The sequence below is a fragment of the Lepisosteus platostomus genome, chromosome 13 (genome assembly GCF_059453375.1).
Source record: "Lepisosteus platostomus isolate fLepPlt1 chromosome 13, fLepPlt1.hap1, whole genome shotgun sequence".
NCBI lineage: Eukaryota > Metazoa > Chordata > Actinopteri > Semionotiformes > Lepisosteidae > Lepisosteus > Lepisosteus platostomus.
Window position 1 is genome coordinate 29649624 of NC_142623.1, and position 19498 is coordinate 29669121.

The 19498-nt window shown below is 38.1% G+C and overlaps 1 protein-coding gene across 2 annotated transcripts in view; it reads left to right on the top strand.

Annotated features, from left to right (window-relative positions):
• Positions 1–19498, top strand: part of atp10b (ATPase phospholipid transporting 10B) — a 49652-nt gene that overhangs the window by 13842 nt on the left and 16312 nt on the right. Inside the window, exons 3-11 of one of the 2 annotated variants that reach the window (XM_088604055.1) lie at positions 350–435; positions 3709–3815; positions 6556–6687; positions 6861–6988; positions 7388–7640; positions 8477–8691; positions 13245–13424; positions 17238–17835; positions 19288–19394. In XM_088604055.1, the coding sequence (XP_088460181.1) occupies positions 350–435; positions 3709–3815; positions 6556–6687; positions 6861–6988; positions 7388–7640; positions 8477–8691; positions 13245–13424; positions 17238–17835; positions 19288–19394 (1806 nt within the window). The remainder of the gene's footprint in view (positions 1–349; positions 436–3708; positions 3816–6555; positions 6688–6860; positions 6989–7387; positions 7641–8476; positions 8692–13244; positions 13425–17237; positions 17836–19287; positions 19395–19498) is intronic. The other variant, XM_088604056.1, reaches the window with a different exon arrangement.

The window sequence follows — 19498 nt, forward strand, 5'->3', positions numbered from 1 at the left end:
TAAGCTGAGGAATGGTTTTTGCTCAATACATTTTTAAAGCAAGTCTGGTGTTCTGTCTATCCTGTTTTTCCACATATTTGGTTACTGAGTGAGGTAAAAGCTTATTTTGATTTTGAGAAAAAATGTAACTCTTTTTTGAAGCGCAAATATTGTGCCTAAACAGTAACTACTAGTTTAATGATAAATTAATCTTTGAAAACTTTAAACATAAGATGTTTCACTTCCTATGGATTAGATATATGTTTTAAAAATATATACATGAGCAGACTAACAATTTACTTTTAAACAGAGACTGGTTTCCTAATATTTTAAAAAGATGCCATTTTGACTATGGATGTTTGTGTTTCAGAACTCTAGATTTGAACCTGAACATTTCGCCAGCATTGTCATCTGTGAGAAGCCCAACAGTAAACTCAACTGCTTCAAAGGTTATCTGTAAGTAGATGGCATGGTGAAAAATACCCTTTACATTTCATCTCACTCCCAGGGGCTATATGTTTTCTTGATAAGGACTCCACTTTAGAAGAATACTGTTTTACTAATTGATTGTGAAGAATAATTCAAACATTTGCTTGCCCATTAGAAGTGCCCCTTGAACTAATTAAATTCAAACACAAGTAATCAAAATAACCATTGTCTGCAAAGACCTAGCCTTGTTATCTCCAGAAGTGCCAAAAGGGGCTTGTATCTCTCTATATATAGTACAGTCTAGTATCACTGTATACTGTACAGTGCCCTTCTATTTTATTTGTAGCTTATTATTTACCCTCGCCACTGACATCTGGTGGAGAGGGTCTTTTCACACCAGGAGGAACTGAACCTGTTAGTTTCTGCCAGGCCAAGTCCTGAAAACTCTATGCAACCAGAATCCCCTAACCCTACATGGGTGTAGTTCAGTCTCTAGACAATTGCCTACACTCCAAGACAGCACTGCTACCTGATCTGGCACCATCACCTACTCTCACACATCCAAACACACAGAAATACAGAAGGGGCTGGGGGAAGACAAACAAGCAACCATAACAATATACGAACATTAACCAAAGAGCTACACATAATCAGCAATTGTCATCAAACAGTTCTCTCTTACACCTTCAGGGCTCTGTGCCCATGACAACAAACAACAAAGTAATTTACTTTGAACTTGAGATCAGCTTCTCATTATTGCCCAAATAGCCTTTGAACTGAAACTGAAACAAAAGTGGGCAGAAGTGCTAGAGTTGCTGACATGTATTGGATTCTTGAATCTTTTGTGAGGAGTTTGCGGAATCTCCCCACCCTCTCTTGGTGTTCTATTTTTCTCACACCCTCCCAGGTGTGATGGACGGGTGGGATTACTAAGGCACTGTATCTTCAAGAAGATTCAGCAATATATCAGATTTAACACAAAAAAAAAACTTTTTAAACAGGCTGCAGCAACCTTTCAATCACCACCTGTTTTTAAATTAGGTTTAAGTACTGTCAGTCCTTTTTTAATTTAGTTTTGATTTGCTCTCTCTCTGTGATTCAGGGACAACATTTGCAGGTTTCACATACTATCTGCTTTTGGAATCAAACTAATAACAGTTTAGATAAAACAGATCTCTATAAAATGCAGCAGCTGTCCAAAAGGATAAATAAGTGGCCCTCTTCATATTGTCTGATCTATATATAGGGATTTAAAATGGATACTTGTGCCATCATCAGTCTGTTAACATGAGATTAATGAGTCCATTCTATGTTTGTAATGCATATGCAAATGATAATTTTGCTCATGTTTTATCTTTGCAAAGCTGCTTATTTAGAGGGGAGGTGGTTATGAATGGTAAATGTACAGTAGATAAAGCTACTGACAGACGGAAAAAAAAACCTTGAAGGGCACAAAACATCAGGAAGGAAGGAGCAGACTGAGATCAATGGAAAATATGCAAATTATCTGAATATCTGTTTTTGCACTTGGGGGGGAGGACATTTTCCCATTTGCTGCACTGCCCGTGAGCAGTCTCAACAAGTAGCCCGCAATGAACTGCGGATGGAATTTGTAGTAGCATGCCACTGCAAAGTGCTCCATTTCCCCAAGCTCTCCTTCTGCGATCTGAATTCCAATTATTTGTCTTTGAATTTCGATTTGCATTAACTTTCTTCAGAAAAGCATCTTGACCTTGGAGGGATTGCACTTTGCTGTTGAGTCAGCTTAATGAGGAAAAGCCTTGAAGATGCAATGCGCAAAGCGGTTTGATGCATCCATTAGTTAATGACTTTGTAAATTATTTGGGGGTTGGGGGTTGGTGGGGGAAGCGCAATTAATGGTCTTCGTTACCACCTATCCCTGTTTTTGTAAATATTTTCTTTTACTTGTTGTTGATTTTTCCATTGGAACTCCCCACCAGCTTTCATTATTTTGCCAGTTAATCCTTGGAAGTATATTGTAAAACTCTATACTGCTCTTTGGTCCCCAAGGTTGTATCTGCATAATATTGGCATTTATGTGTGTTAAAAAAAAATCTTGTCAGTGGAGTATAAGGATGGAATGTTTGGTTATTGGTTATTAGGGTGGTTTAATGGCTCCTGACTTTACCAAATGTAAAATTTTTGAATGTGAATTAAATCAAATTAATTTGATACCAATTAACCTCTTTAGATGTGAATTTCTAACATAACTAGAAGTATGTAAAGGTGAGCTGTGTCTGTAATTGGTCTGACATTCAGTGAATTTTCATTGAGAAAATAAATGAATGCTGATAACAGTAGTAATGAGATTAGGAATCAAATTAAAAATCTCAAGCCTTTTTGCAATTAATAGGCAAATGAGATCCATATCCAATTAATGGTAATGGTGTGAAGGCTTTTATAGACCTTTCTGTTTCCAAGTGTTACTCTGTACAGTCCTGTGGTGAATATGACAGAGACAAGACAGATGGAAAATCCTCAGACTCGGCTCACAGTGCTGCTGCAGTTCCCAGGCTTCATCACCAACCCTATCATTAAAACCTTTAAGAGTACTGTAAATGCCTGCGGAAAAGCAATGCTCTGGGATACTCCATAGTACACTATGAGTATTTTTGCACTTTGTATGAAGCACTATACACGTTGGTACAGAACCCTTGGGCATATGCAGTGAAAAATATTATGATTGAGATTATCCATAATTCAGAGTTTGATACCACAAAAAAGTGCAGTGAGAATAGATAGTAGTTCCAATGAGAGCCAGCAAATACCAGCCTACTGCTGAAAAATTCAGCTGTGTTTTGCTTTAATATACAGTATATTACTGCTTGTTTTCAGGACTGGAGAAATATGAAGTAAATAAAGAGCACTTGACATGGCTATTGTTCCATCTGCTTTTGTGTTCTTCAGCCCTCACTGCTGTGCCACTCTGTCTCAAAAGGAAAATGAGAATCATTTGCGTCAGATTTCATTTTTTTATAGCTTTGCAGAGGGTGTAATGTCATATTAGGGTAAAACTGCATCAGCACACCATTGCCGGTGCTTAACCACTTTAATTTTGTCCAGCTTGAACTTAAGCGAATGTGTCACTGTGTTCCCAGCTACTTGCCATTTCAGATTGGCTTAGTCACAGTGTTGCCATGCGAAATGGGTCATATAACAACTACGGCTATACTTGCCTTTTGTTGTAGACCTGGTCCCTGGGGCCACAAGTGACTAATGTTTAGATAAAAAGTGAGTCCAGATCTTTTTTTGAAAGGCTGTGTTGTTTTTCATTTGTAGAGATGAGCCTGACAAGAAGAAGATTGGCTTTGGCAGGCAAAACCTGCTGTTGCGTGGGTGCACCGTTAGAAACACAGAGGAAGCTGCAGGAATTGTGGTCTATGCCGGTATTTTAAGTTATTATTATTATCATCATTAATATACCTTTCTTCGGCCTTTTATTGCTCCCCCTCCCCCCCTCCCCTTGTTTGTTACAAGTGTAACAAAAAGAGATCTCCACTTAACCTGACTTAATCTGATGGCTTGCTTTTCATCTGTATCCACTGAAAAAGACTCAGCTTTGATAAACATTTGAGGTGAGAGATTCTTGACAAATCAAGTTGTGTCGAGTGAGTGGCTCCATGTGTTTGTTTCAGCTCTGTTGATGGAAAGGGAGGCATATCACTGCTATGCCTCAGCTGTTGACGCTCTGCCTGTGCCTGGTGAGGTCAGGCGCAAGGTTTACACCACTCCTCCTGGGCTCAAGTTGATTGTCACTCTTCTTCAATTACATTCGCCCAGTTACACCGGAATGAAACTAGGCATTCAGATCAAAGGCATGCTCATTGGCCTTTAGTCTCATTCCCTCACACCTGGGCTGCAGTGAAAATGTTAAATTTCAATGTGAACGCTGGCAGAAAACCAAACAAGAAACCACTACATAGGAGAGCCTTCATTTAAGATGATTCAGTTTTGCAGGCTTTAATAATCATTATGACTGCTCTCAAGAAAATCAAGCCGAGATTTATTTTCTTTGTTTCCTATAGATATAGATTTCAAAACAAAAACATAGCACACCTCATGAATTAGCACATCCTGATTTTAACTCAAATTTACATGAAAAATGAGTTTGCTTGAACACCTGAGATCATAAATAGAGTTTTTCGACCTGCCGTATGAGATTAACCTTGATTGACTTTCATTCCAGGCTGTCATTAAAGGGAAGCAGGAGAAACTCTGTTATAAATTACTCAATTACTAGATGCAGGTGCAGAAAAGCACTATATAGGAAAATAATGGTGTGTAGCCTCATCTTACTGCCATTCTAGATTACATTTGATGGCTAGATTGTCATATGATTGTATTGTACAGTGCCTTGCGAAAGTATTCGGCCCCCTTGAACTTTTCAACCTTTTGCCACATTTCAGGCTTCAAACATAAAGATATAAATTTTTTATTTTATGTGAAGAATCACCAACAAGTGGGACACAATTGTGAAGTGGAACGAAATCTATTGGATTTTTGAAACTTTTTTAACTAATAAAAAAATGAAAAGTGGGGCGTGCAAAATTATTCGGCCCCTTTACTTTCAGTGCAGCAAACTCACTCCAGAAGTTCAGCGAGGATCTCTGAATGATCCAATGTTGTCCTAAATGACTGATGGTGATAAATAGAATCCACCTGTGTGTAATCAAGTCTCTGTATAAATGCACCTGCTCTGTGATAGTCTCAAGGTTCTGTTGAAAGCGCAGAGAGCATCATGAAGACCAAGGAACACACCAGGCAGGTCCGTAATACTGTTGTGGAGAAGTTTAAAGCCGGATTTGGATACAAAAAGATTTCCCAAGCTTCAAACATCCCAAGGAGCACTGTGCAAGCGATCATCTTGAAATGGAAGGAGTATCAGACCACTGCAAATCTACCAAGACCTGGCCGTCCCTCTAAACTTTCAGCTCAGACAAGGAGAAGACTGATCAGAGATGCAGCCAAGAGGCCCATGATCACTCTGGATGAACTGCAGAGAACTACAGCTGAGGTGGGAGAGTCTGTCCATAGGACAACAATCAGTCTTATACTGCACAAATCTGGCCTTTATGGAAGAGTGGCAAGAAGAAAGCCATTTCTCAAAGATATCCATAAAAAGCCTCGTCTAAAGTTTGCCACAAGCCACCTGGGAGACACCCCAAACATGTGGAAGAAGGTGCTCTGGTCAGATGAAACCAAAATCGAACTTTTTGGCCACAATGCAAAACGATATGTTTGGCGTAAAAGCAACACAGCTCATCACCCTCAACACACCATCCCCACTGTCAAACATGGTGGTGGCAGCATCATGGTTTGGGCCTGCTTTTCTTCAGCAGGGACAGGGAAGATGGTTATAATTGAGGGGAAGATGGATGCAGCCAAATACAGGACCATTCTGGATGAAAACCTGTTGGAGTCTGCAAAAGACCTGAAACTGGGACGGAGATTTATCTTCCAACAAGACAATGATCCCAAACATACAGCAAAATCTACAAAGGAATGGTTCACAAATAAACGTATCCAGGTGTTTGAATGGCCAAGTCAAAGTCCAGACCTGAATCCAATCGAGAATCTGTGGAAAGAGCTGAAAACTGCTGTTCACAAACGCTCTCCATCCAACCTCACTGAGCTCGAGCTGTTTTGCAAGGAAGAATGGGCAAGAATTTCAGTCTCTCGATGTGCAAAACTGATAGAGACATACCCCAAGCGACTTGCAGCTGTAATCGCAGCAAAAGGTGGCTCTACAAAGTATTAACGCAAGGGGGCCGAATAATTTTGCACGCCCCACTTTTCATTTTTTTATTAGTTAAAAAAGTTTCAAAAATCCAATAGATTTCGTTCCACTTCACAATTGTGTCCCACTTGTTGGTGATTCTTCACATAAAATAAAAAATTTATATCTTTATGTTTGAAGCCTGAAATGTGGCAAAAGGTTGAAAAGTTCAAGGGGGCCGAATACTTTCGCAAGGCACTGTATACATTATAACTTAAGTGTTAAATAATATATACAGTATTCCATTAATTGTTGTACAGTAAATAAGAGAAAGATGCAAAGCTATATGAGTATTCATTTAACAAAAAACAGTCGCAATCATTGATTAATGATGTTAATTGGTGCTGTAGGTCATGAAACCAAGGCCATGCTAAATAACAATGGTCCCAGATACAAACGCAGCAAGCTGGAGAGAAGACTGAACACTGATGTGCTGTGCAGTGTTGGACTTCTGTTTTTTATGTGCCTTACAGGAGCAATAGGTAAGGCACTGACACAGTGTTACTGAATTATGATTAATGACCTATAACCTATACACAAGAGAGTACAGAGCTTTATTGCAATTATATGACATTTTAACTCATCCCCATCTCAACCTGTTTTTTAATAACAAAGAAGAAACAGGAGTTAATCTCGCCTTTTTCTCCATCCTCAGGTCACACAAGGTGGCTGCAGAATTTTCAGATCCAGCCTCCATTTGATATTCCAGACATAAATGGGGAGTACATCTCACCATCTTTGGCAGGATTCTACATTTTCTTCACAATGATCATTTTGCTGCAAGTAAGTTCTGTTGGGAAATGGTATTTATATATATTTTTTTATTTTGAAATGAAATCACCATTTCAGCTCTGTTCTGAAATTCTGAGCATACTGGACGATTCATGCACATTGTGACATTTTGTTCTGCTTGTACAAAGTATTCAAACAAGCATTCAAACAAGAGGAGCTGAAATCTATAGAAAAGCTTATTTTTCAAAACTTATTGTCATAAAATGTTTTACATTTTGGGCTATGAATGGGAAAGTCTTATTAGTCTCAGAGTACATCTTTTCTTGCTTTCCTGAAGAAATGTCTTCCGATTTCACAGTGAATAGGAAACAACAGAGGTAAACAAAATTCTCATGGTCAGCTGAATGTATTTTAAGTGCTTTTTCCTGTTTTTTTCATCTAACATTCCAGGTGTTGATTCCAATCTCTCTCTACGTGTCTATTGAACTTGTGAAAGTGGGTCAAATCTTCTTTCTTAGCAATGATATTGACCTCTATGATGAGGAGTTGGACCTGCGCCTGCAGTGTCGGGCCCTCAACATCACCGAAGACCTGGGGCAGATACAGTACCTCTTCTCGGACAAGACAGGGACACTCACGGAGAACAAGATGGTTTTCAGGCGCTGCAGCATTATGGGCACAGAGTACTGCCATCAGGAAAATGGTGAATACTTCATTATTTGAATAAGGCACAGTGGTTAGCCTTGCTCCGTTGCAGCTTTGGGGTTCTGGGTTCAATTCCAGTCATGGGGTACTATATGTGGGGAGTGTGTGTCTTCTCCTTGTGTTCCCATGGTTTTTTTTCCAGGTGCTCTGGTTTCTTCCTATAGTCCAAAGACATACTGGTAGGTAAATTGGCTCCTGGAAAAATTCTGTGTCTGTGTTTCTTCCTTGCAACAGACAGATATCCTGTCTAGTTTGTACCCTGCTTTGCACCTGTTGCTTGCAAGAATAAGCCCTAGGTCCCCTGAATTGGAAGGAGTGGATAGAAAATGGATGGATCATGTGTTTATTTTTAACTCATGACTCATCAGACACATTAGAAAATAAAAGTCAGAATTGTTTTTTTTTGTCTTTTCATTGCAAGTAATCATGTACTGAGGCTTTTCAAATTTTACATGTAATCTTTAAGTAGAAACCTTAGTATGCCTTTTCATCACAGTTCTATGATAAATGGATCTCTGAAACATTTGTTCTAACTTTTATTTAGTATTTTGTAAAATGCAATGAACATATCATAACTGAATAGTTCCCCTCTTTAGTATGGGATATGCAAGTAAAAGCAGCTCAATATACTGCTCTGTAGTGCAGTTACTAAAAGTCCTCTTATGAAGTTCTCTTATTTCTTCCACTGTGTCACCCACTGAAAGCCATGCTGAAGTCAGCAGCTCAAACCAGAATACACACAGAAATTTTATTTATGTGCCTATGTGTTCCCCAGTTATGACATAGCAAGACTGAATAACCTCTCATTTGTAATTTTTCTTATGTTTTAAATAGCAATACGCCTTGCAGCCCATGGAGAACTGGATTCAGATGAGGAAGACTTGTCTTATGTCCACAGACAAGTCAGGTCTCGACTCAGGCCTAACCTCAGGAGCCAGGGCACCAAAGGGCTTAGAAGATGGCATAGTGCCAAGGCCTGTTATGGTGGTCAAACTAAAAGGAAGTCAGCAGGGCGCATGGACAGTGAAGTGGCTTTCAGCAGTCCACTTGTGAGTATATTCTCAATTCTCAATTCTATAGAGACCTATTGGCATTGAGGTTGCATGATGGTAAGGTTCTATTCATTTGACTGGGGATTCCTTATATTTTAGCAAGGAAAAATATCAGCATATGGATGGCATGGTAGCACAGTGGTTAGCATTGGTTCCTCGCAGTGCTGGCTGGGGCCCTGGATTCATTTCCTGGGGTCTTATCTACACTATGTGGAATTTGGATGTTCTGCCCATGTTTGCATGGGTTTCCTCCAGGAATTCCAGTTTCCTCCCATAATCCAAAGACATACTGGTAGGTTAATTGACTTCTGAGAAAACTGGCCCTGGTGTGAGTGTGCCCTGCGATGAGCTGGCATCTTATCCAGGACATACTCATTCCAATTGCTTTCCAGGATAGGCTCCAGCACCCCCCCAACCCTAACCCTGTATTGGATAAGGCTGTTAGAAAGTGGATGGATGGACATATTAGCATATTCTAGATAGAATTGGCCTACATATGTTTTAATTGACACAAGCTGTTGTATAGTTTGTGAAATGGTTTTTGTTTTTGTAATGACCTGATGACTTGTGTTCACTGTTCTGACTGTCACTTCAACTGAGATTGTGCTGATATAAATGTTCCTTTATCTTAAGTTACACTGACAGATCTTATGAGTGAAGCCTAAGCATTTTAAGAGGTAAATAATGGAAAATGGAAGTCATGCTTTTTGCAGCTATCCAAGAAAATATGAGCCATTACATGCGTATTGTTCTATATCTTTGTCACCAAAAGTTGCCTAAAACCCAGAGCTCTTAATAAAATGGTATAAGAGACCAGTGTCATGTTGCCACAATCAATATTAGATGTTCTGTACTGTTCACAATTGGATCAAGGAGGGTGTGTTGCATTAAGCATCACAATGTCTAACCAAGTAATTTTAGTTCAGCGGTGATACAAGTAACTCACACAGTAAGTAATTTTAAGAAAAGTGTTTAATTTTTGTTCTGCAGTACGAGGCAAAATTTACAATCTTTCCATGCCCTTAGCTTGTTGCTGTGATTCAAATTGTACTTGTAGAACAGAGATGTTACTTTCTTCTCCAGGGCACTGAAATGGCAACCTTGTCTTCTTCTGTTTTCTTTTTGAAAATTGCAGTGTTGGAAAATGGATTTAAAAAAATGCACGAGGTTAGTCTGACAGGAGAGCAGGGAAACAGGAAAATGCTGTTTGTATCTGTCTGGTGGGATGCCCTGGCTGTTGGGCATTTATCTGGCTAAGCTGATTACATTGTGGCTATGAAGCAGAAAACACTGACTGATTGCAATGACATTTGGCTACAGGGATAAGTTCGGTTACACAAACCAGAAGATTCCCTATGCACTGTACATGGGTCTTTGTTTAGTTTTTGGAAACATTATGTCTTCTGGCAAGGCAGAAAGCAAGCTTGAACTTTATCATCATTAACCTCAATTTTATTCAAGAACAAGAAAGATTTGTAGGAATTTTGGGGGGTTTGAGATACAGTATATTGATTCTAACAGGACTGCCCCACATTTTTCTATCCTTCTGTGGTTCAAACTATAAGGTGCAAATTTCTGATGGATTTGCACTGGTCAGGGGTGAAATCAGTAAAATTATTTCTTATTCATATAAAGCAGAGATTGTATTTAATGTAATTATGAGACCAACACAGCAAATCAGGCCCAGGCAGCATCAGGTGAAAACGCCCATCTGTTCTCTACAAATTATTGGTACATACAGTTTTTTCTGATCACAGTATGTCTCACAAGTAAAAGAAAAAATGTCAAAGGTTTTGCAACATTAAAATACTCCTTGTAACTGCGAAAACTGTTGGAAAGAAAATGCTGCACAGATTTGATCTCCAGGTTGGATCAGTGCTCCCTAGGCTGCGTTGTGCCGATTTTGTTTTTTGAGACAGGCAGAGCACCTGTTTAAAAGGCTGAAAAAAGAGGCTTTGAGTGCTAGGGGGTGACAGCTTGATGTTGTCACTGTCCAGCAGGAGAGGAAAAGTGTACCATTTCCATGTTCTGGCCATTTAAAGCACTGCAGACAACTGCTACCCAGCCTGCCGAGCTTCTGTTCTGTCCAGGGTTTGTCGAAACAACTAGCCTGTGCCAGAGTAACAATTTCCTGGGTGTGCTGACAGTGGAGCACTCTTCCTGATACTGATCCATTCAGACTGGCCTCCATATGGTCTAGCACTTTTTCTGCCACCAATAAAGATGGCTGCAAGCTTTTGTTTGCCATATGGGCATGCTGAGGAAACAAAACGCAGTCCATTGATCCGTCATTACAGTCAGTTACCACAAAGATAACAAATGTGTTATTGTCATGGCAGCTTCAATTTTCTTGATTCTCTGCTATGAATAGTCATCTTTCTATATGCATGTGTCTGAGGGTAGGTGCTAAAGAAACTCTGAATGCAACCTTGTGACTGTGATAGAAACAAATCTGTGCAGTTGTGCAACTGTGTTCTAGTTCCTAAGGAAAGAGCTATTTCACTTAAGCTTATATGCCCTGAAGTTATGTTTGTGTGTATAGTAACATAAGAAGTGCTCATATATGGTTGGCCACTATTCACATCTAGCTCTTTGGGAGATTAACTAGGGCACGTGCCCACCTCTATTATGCAGTCTAATGTCATTGTTCACTGACAAACCTTCCCTTCCTGCTCTTTGAAGCCCAGAGTCAGAGTTCATAGACTTTTGCAACTAGCAGGACTTTAAATGCCCAACTTCCCATAAAGGGTTTAACATCCAGTTCACTGGTATTTAGTTCTTAAGTTCACTGGTACCCTAGTTATTATTTCTAGGGTGTAAAGACAAAACAAAATAGTTGCAGTACATTCAAATCTGTTTCTTAAAGTGTTGTATCTAAAGTAAAAAATGCTGTGGTATATTTAGTACCATTTTATGTTCACATTGGCTTTATATGGCTTTATATGGTGTCCCTCTGCTGTTTTAGCTGAAAGCTTCTGAAAATAAATAGGAAGTTCTTGAGGTTCATTTATCGTATTACTGTAATATATATTATGTGCTCTGGATGTGCAAGACAAATACCCTTAGAGGCAATAAAGTTGAATTCAATTAATTCAAAAATCTGACTAGAAATTCAGTACACATCAAACAATGCGTCTTGTCTCTCTCATTTTCTTCTTCATCACTGTCGGTGTCTGTAGACAATTTCGTGTTAAACAATGTAATTAATCATTTAGTCTGGCAAGTAAACAGTAGTTCTTCATAACCCTCTAAATTTAATTACTTTGTTGTTTTTTCTTCGATAGCTCATCATGATAGTACCACAATTTCTTGAAGATGTAGAAGAAATATAAAAATGGCATGCGCCTGATAAAGTGCACTCTTTTACTGTGTTTTTCAGTGTGACAACATGTTGAATTGCCATCTTCGAAGCTTTGTTTTTCTAAGACACAATCTGTAGCTTAATTAACTGTAATTCCACAAAAGTATGTTGGTGACCCTTCTAACTTGGTTTGTTCATAGTGTGAGTAATACGCCTTAAATTCCAATTATCACTGGGCTGTACTTGAGCAAAGGGAGCAATCCAGTATCACTGAGTAAAACCTAGTACACGTGTCACACAGTGCAGTTTTTGATTTGGGGGCATCTTCTGTCTGTAAGCGTCTGCTCAATAGGGTTTGTACTCTGGCTTGCTCTCCATTGTACTGCACTCCATTCCACCTGTTCTCTAATCCCATGTGATGTCGCCTTGGCACAATTTATAAAACAGCTGTGACAGCAGGAGGCAACATGAATAAAATAAATTGCCAACATCTGTACTCAACAGATTAATGGAGCAAATAATAAGAAAACTAGACCCGGTGGAATTTTATCTGTCAGTCCGACGGCAGTCTTGTTACAATGGAGAAAAGTAAAAAAAAAATGTTGACCCAAAGAAAAATTGCAGCCCTCTTTTACTTTCGTAATCCTTCTTCTTAAAAAAAATCCATAATGGCTTTGTTAAGAATTACGGTATGTAATTTGAAAGGAGACAATTATTGGAAGGGTGTTAGGAAGAAATGTTGATGAGGATGGTGGTATTAAAATCTTTGTGGGTGAATGGCAAACTTAGAAAAAAAATCCCATTTCATATAATTGAAAGACCCATTTATCACTGTTTTGATTCTCTGGCTCAGTTTAATCTATAATTCTGTTTATCTGTTATGTCACTGTCTTATATCTTTTAAAGTAAAAAACAACATGATGAAAAATCTCGCCTCTCATCCCTTTAAAACTGCCTTTAGAATAGAGTCTATTTATCCTGAAAATTGACCTATGACTTTTTACCCTCATGCTGACTAGGTGACTGTGACTATGAAATGTTTATGGTTTTTTTGCATCATTTTTACCTGGTTGTTTTTAATTGTAATGCCTTCATTAAAACATCACATGAAGACAATGTCCTTGTAGGACCTATTTTGATGATTCCACAAAATCAAAATAAAACTGTTTTGGTTTATACTGTGCATACTGTACATTACACATTCCAGACTGAGAGCACACATTCACTTCTGATTGCTTTTTCCCTACAGGAAAAGGATGTCATCCCTGACAGGAAGCTGTTGAAGATTGTATGGGAGACAGACAGCCAAATGGAGGCATGGTGCAAACATGGTCACAGCTCTGACAGCGCCTCCTACTTTGACTTTTTCCTGGCATTAGCCATCTGTAACACAGTGGTGGTTTCTACAGGAACAGTACCAAGACGCAGGGTGAGTAATTACTCATGCACACCCTAAACACAGCTACTCATCTTGCAGCCCTTCCAATCCAAATTCCATAGGAGAGCTTCTGTATGCAACAACAAGCCCCTCTTTTCTTGAACTTGATAATTAGTCAGATCAATTTAACACATACGCTGTAGAGTAATGATTATCACTGTCAACTTGAAGGTTGTGGGTTGGAGTCCCTGCTGAAGGCTGGTGTATCCCTGAGAAAAGATCTTGAGCAACTCTCAAGTCCACTCTGCTACACATACATAAACCAGCATTGCCAGGGCTTATCCTTCAACATCCTAGCGTCTTATTCAAGGGGGAGTCACGTACTCTCAGTCTACTTAATGCTACAGAAACCAGGATAAGCTCTGACCTCATGAGCCTCAAGGATTGAGTATGGGCTGTGGGCTTTACTTTGCACTAAAGAATTGTGGTAATCCTAAGAAATTGCTTTTGTGAGTACAGCTCATTCCAAGTTGATCCCAGTACAATCATCAGATCATTTCTTCAGAAATTATTTTTTTGTGTGTGTTCACTCCCCCACCCCACCCCCATGTGCTTATGATGAGACGTACTAAGACATACTTCATGATTCAGGGCTGTATGGCTGCATTGAAGAGAAAAATTCAGATATGCAGGCTGCCTTGCTGAAGGAGTCAAAGAACAATGCTAAAAAATTATACATAAAAGCAAATCATATAAAACACCTTTATCTAGGAAGATAGCAACTGGCCATTCATATATTTTATTATGATAAACATTTTGAGAGCTCTTCTACCTTTTAATGTTTTTATTTGGCTCAGTTTTAAGTGGGACAAATACTTGTCAAACATATTATTATTAATTTTCATATGCATATGCAGAAAGCTTTGCCAGGCAATTGATGACCCAGTGTAGGTCCTAGCTAATGTTCACTGATTACACTTATCTAGGTTGTACATGAAATTAATTAATGCCAAGGATCATTTGATCCCATCCACTTAATTCTGACAGCGTCCAAAGCTTAGGAAATAATTACAGTCAATCTTATTACTTTGATTATAGTTCATTCATGATTGCATTGCATCAGTTTAATCAAATCTAAAATTAAGATAATCAGAATTGCACTGCTCAAGTTCTGATCAGGCTTAAGATTTCAAAAATTATTTTCCCTTGTAAAAAACATTCTTTTAGCACAGTACCATATTTTTATCAATACCTTACTTTGACTTTATGTGTACAGAACAGTGACATACTGTATAGTATATCTTCCAGTTTGGTTCATGCTTTGGTAGGCTGTTGCAGAGCTACAGTATAATAACAGTGTTTTCAGTTTTCACTTGAATTATCTACCCAGTCAAAAACTGACTGACTATACACTAACTAATAAAATTTGTGGCTATTGCCGTCGAGAACTAATAATGTCGATTCTGTCAGATGAGAGACCTGAGGTTAAAGTTGAGTTTTTTCACCTTAAGTCTAGCTGCTACATTTTTAAAAAAAATTAGCGATCATATAATGAGCTCATCTTCATATCTTCAGTTCAGTACTTGTGCCATCAGCAAGTGTATTCAGGTTATGTCTGAAATGTTAATGAAGACAGAGACCACGATGATTGTGTATCATTTATTGGAGTCATAGGGAAGAAAAAGACAGAAAATTATTTTGTTATTTAATTTATAAATTGCTGTAATAAAAGGCATTTGGCATTTCAGAAAGAGTTGCAGTTTAAAGAAAAAGTCACTGACATGAATATGAGTCCATTTAAGATTTTAAAATAGTTGCCTACCAAGCACAAGGCAATGACATTAGATCATTCCAAGACAGTAGATGATTAGAGTTGGTATAAAATAAACTTCTTCTCCTAACCACACAAACCATTTAGTTTATTAAATTATATTACTAGTGCCAGATTGTTTTACGTCTCTTGCATGATTTATTTCATAAGCTTTGAAAAGGGTGCTGTGTCAGCATGCAAACTGCAAGGGAACAAGCAGAGGTTGAGCCAATGCTGAAATGTAGAAAGAAAAAATTAAACATACATATGTGGAGCTTTCTTCTGTTTATTCTTACTGAGTAGAGAAATTTAAAGTGATGAATACTGTAAGTAGCTGGAGTATATCAGGACTTAAGGTGAGAATCTTCAAGCAAATTTGTGCAGTCACAGTTGCCAGCAGAAAACATCTCCAAAGAGTGGATTTTAAGTTTCTTACCAATTGCATAGTTTTGCAAATTGTACTAGAACAGGACAATAAAATGCAATTTATTGATTTTCATCAAAGTCCTGAGGATTGATAGCATACATATGTAACAAAATGTGAAAACGTAGGCACTTTAGTCTTTCACAGATTATATATTTAGATAAAGTTTGGTAACTTATTTAATTGACTCTGGGCAGAATTTCCATAGTCACTTTTCTGCTTCATGTTTTAATAATGTAGGCCATATGCATAACTAAATCTTAAAAAACAAGATTAATCTGCAGCATTTTCATGTACATATTTAAAATGCAAAATAAATTATATATTACCAATAACCTGTGTTTCAGGCAATTCAACATTTTATATAGATTAGAATGATGATAATCACAGGTTAAAACGTATTTGCATAACTTTCTATATATAATCAAATTATATACTACATTCCTATAATTCAAAAGATATACAGTACTGTTTCAGAACTTTCTTTCTAATCCCAGCCCTAAATCTAAGAATGAAGTGCAACACCCTAAATATAAATCCAACTTTAGCCAATATATAATAACTACGATTGCTACATGATAAGGAAGGACCTAATCACAGCCTTAGTTAGGTAAATTCATTCATCTGTTGTAATGATATATCACTGTGGTTCAGTGCTGTCTAATTATGAAAAGAAGCGAAAAAGGATACTTTCATCTTTTCTGAGTTTCATCCTAATTTTTGTGTCAACTTTATTTTTATTCGTTTAAATTGTGTCAAATTATTATAACCCAAAAACTCACAAGGATGGTACAGTAAATGTTGTATACATTTACAGTATGTCTACTTCATACCTGTGCACATTACACTGCTTTCCCGGCAGTTTAGACAAATTGAAAGCATCACTGGACCTAGGATCCTTGAGGGGCCACTCTTATTAATATTCTTTAGTTTTGTGGTAACATTATTAAAAAATTTTGTCCTGTCCAGTAACCTGCACACCTTTTTGCTATTTCTTAATTTAATCTCCAAATTTCACAACTTTAAAAACTTCTTTATGAAAGGTGATTAGCAAATCTCCATATTGATGGTACAATCACTCTAATTTATAGACAGGTTAAATATTGATTGTTTAACTTTATAAAATGCAGTTAGTTTATATGAAGATCTGCACCGAGCAGCACTGTGGTTCAGTGGTTAACCTTGCAGCTCTGGGGCCCTGGGATGCTATCTGTGTGGAGTTTGTATGTTCTCCCTGTATTCTCGTGGTTATCCTCTGAGTTCTCTGGTTTCCTCCTACAGTCTAAAAACATAGTGGTACAGTATGTTGATTGACTTCAGTAAAAATTGGTCCTAGTGTGTGTGTATGTCTGTGTCTATACTGTATGTTAAGAAACACATGTCTAAGTGGTTAGAAAGTTGATGGATGAATTATCTGCATCTGCTCTTTCACCCAATTTACTTTATTCTAAGATTTTCCAGGTGTTGGTACATAAAACTACACTGAAACTTAAAAATGCTTCATAACTGAGGATTTTTTATAAGCCTCAGAGAACACATTATATTTATCCAGTGCCACATTGTCAGTATTAGTCATCCTTTTCTAATTCTCCTTTAATTTGGAATAATATGAGCACCTTTATATCTGCAGGTAAATGGTCCACTCAAAAAAACACCTTCCCTGAGCTCCCTTGAGGCATTGCAAAGCTTCCTGAAGAAACTAAAATCAGAGCGGTTAAGTCAAGTCATAGCCTCCCTCCAGTCCCTGTCAGGAAAAAGCAGTGGGACGAACAAGGTCAGTCCCTCGAGTTCTGGGGCCTCAGTGAATGAGGACATCGGGGTTGAAGACAGAAGCTCTAGTGGCTCTGCCAGCTCGAGGGACAGTGGCCTGAGCAGCAAAGCTAGCGAAGACGGCAGGGGAGAAGTGGATGCAGTGATGGCGAGAGACAGGCCTGCGGAGAGAGACGTAGGAGACCTTTGCTACGAGGCTGAGAGCCCAGATGAAGCAGCGTTAGTGTACGCCGCCAAGGCCTATGGCTTCACCTTGCTTTCTCGGACCCCTGACCAGGTGATCGTCAAACTGCCTCAGGGCACCATCCTCACTTTTGAAGTCCTGCATACGCTGGCCTTCGACTCCACCAGAAAGAGGATGTCTGTGCTGGTCAGGCACCCAGTCACCGAGGATGTAGTTTTGTATACTAAAGGTGCAGACTCTGTCATCATGGATTTGCTGGACTGCACATCCAGAGGTAAATGTCTAGACTGTGTTAAAATTGCCCTTGATGATAGTCTTCAATAGGGTATCTGCTATTTTTTTTCCCCCAGGCTAATATGAAATGAAACTTCTGCGGTCCAGCAACATATTGTTTTTTCAGGGAACTGATAAAAGAAAATCAATATGTGTTTGACAGCCTTTCCATTAAATATAGCACCTCCATTCAATCAATGAAATTCTAGACCTTTGCCCATGTGACAGCTTCTATATTCAATCAGTGGATTCAAGTCTACTTGGGGTTGTGTGTGCTCTGTGCTAATGGGTACAGGGAACTTTTCTTGCATAGTGATATTGTTTTTTACAGGCTACATGGTTTGCAACAGGACTAAATTAAGTTTCATTACTGCTGTGGTGGGCTGCTACTTCTCCCTAACATGAATCAATTATGAAAAGCAGGTTTTGAAATCAGAATTCACTGAATGTACTGTAACTTCAAAGGTAGGACAGTCGGTTCAGTTTAGATCTCTGAATTAAATAACAAGCAGTATATGTAGTGTTAGTGTTTTACTCAATTTTTATATTCTAATAGTGAAATAAATCACAGTCAGACATACAGAAGAGATCTGTCCATAAGCAGAGATGAAGTTTTCAGTAAACTTTACATCAAAAAACCATTCTACCTTGGATAACATAATGTCAAAACATGATCTGAAACAAACCTGCTGCAATTTTCTTTTTAAAAATAGGAATTGATTGCCATGGATACCAGTAAGAGCATTTTCTTACCATGCTGAAAGTTTGAAAGAGATGTCACCATTTTAGCTTTATAGAAAGCATTTGACTGAAAAATAAATACAGTGTATATTGTATTTAAAAATGCTTTTCATCTGGTTTACTGTTCATCCTCTCTAGATTAGCTCTTTGTCGAAAAACACAAGATTCCCAAGCATTGGCATACTTATAAACATCTCTCTCTGGTTATCTGTCTGATGTCATTGCTTCAATTGTACTGCAGATCAATACAACATCAAATCCAGTTAATTTTTCCCACAAAACCCATTGGTTTTGACAGCTTAAAGCAAACAGTTCTTTACCAAGGTGCCTATTGTTTTTTTGTATCCAACATAAAACTTAAATTTCATACAGTTCGTAGTAGAGGGCTCGTATCAAAAACAGCATAGTGATGAAAACAAATTGGTATGTATTGGCAGTTTCTCCAATGTTCTATTATTATCTAATGCACTATTATTTTTACCAATAGTGGTATATCGATAAGTTATTTCATGAAGGTGGGGGTCACACAGCAATACAGTAAATCCTGCAAAAGCCTGAATGGAATTGAACTGACCAAATTATACTTACTCAAGGTTAATAATTTAATTCAGGAGGAAAACATAATTTTAAACTAGCTTGTGTACTGTAAATTAATGAGAGTCTTCCCAAAACAAGATGAATGTGTTTAATGGATTCATGTTTTCTATTCCAGAAAACCAGGATGGACATAAGAAGTTAAAAAAAATAGCTGTAAAGACACAAAAGCACCTCAACTGGTATGCCAAAGATGGGTTACGCACTCTTTGTATAGCTAAAAAGGTAAAACTTCGGAATTATAGAGTTATTTATAATTATAGTTGCGTAGTCCACAGGGAAATAGCATCTTCCTCAGCACCACAGTGAACGTGAGAGATGTTGAACAC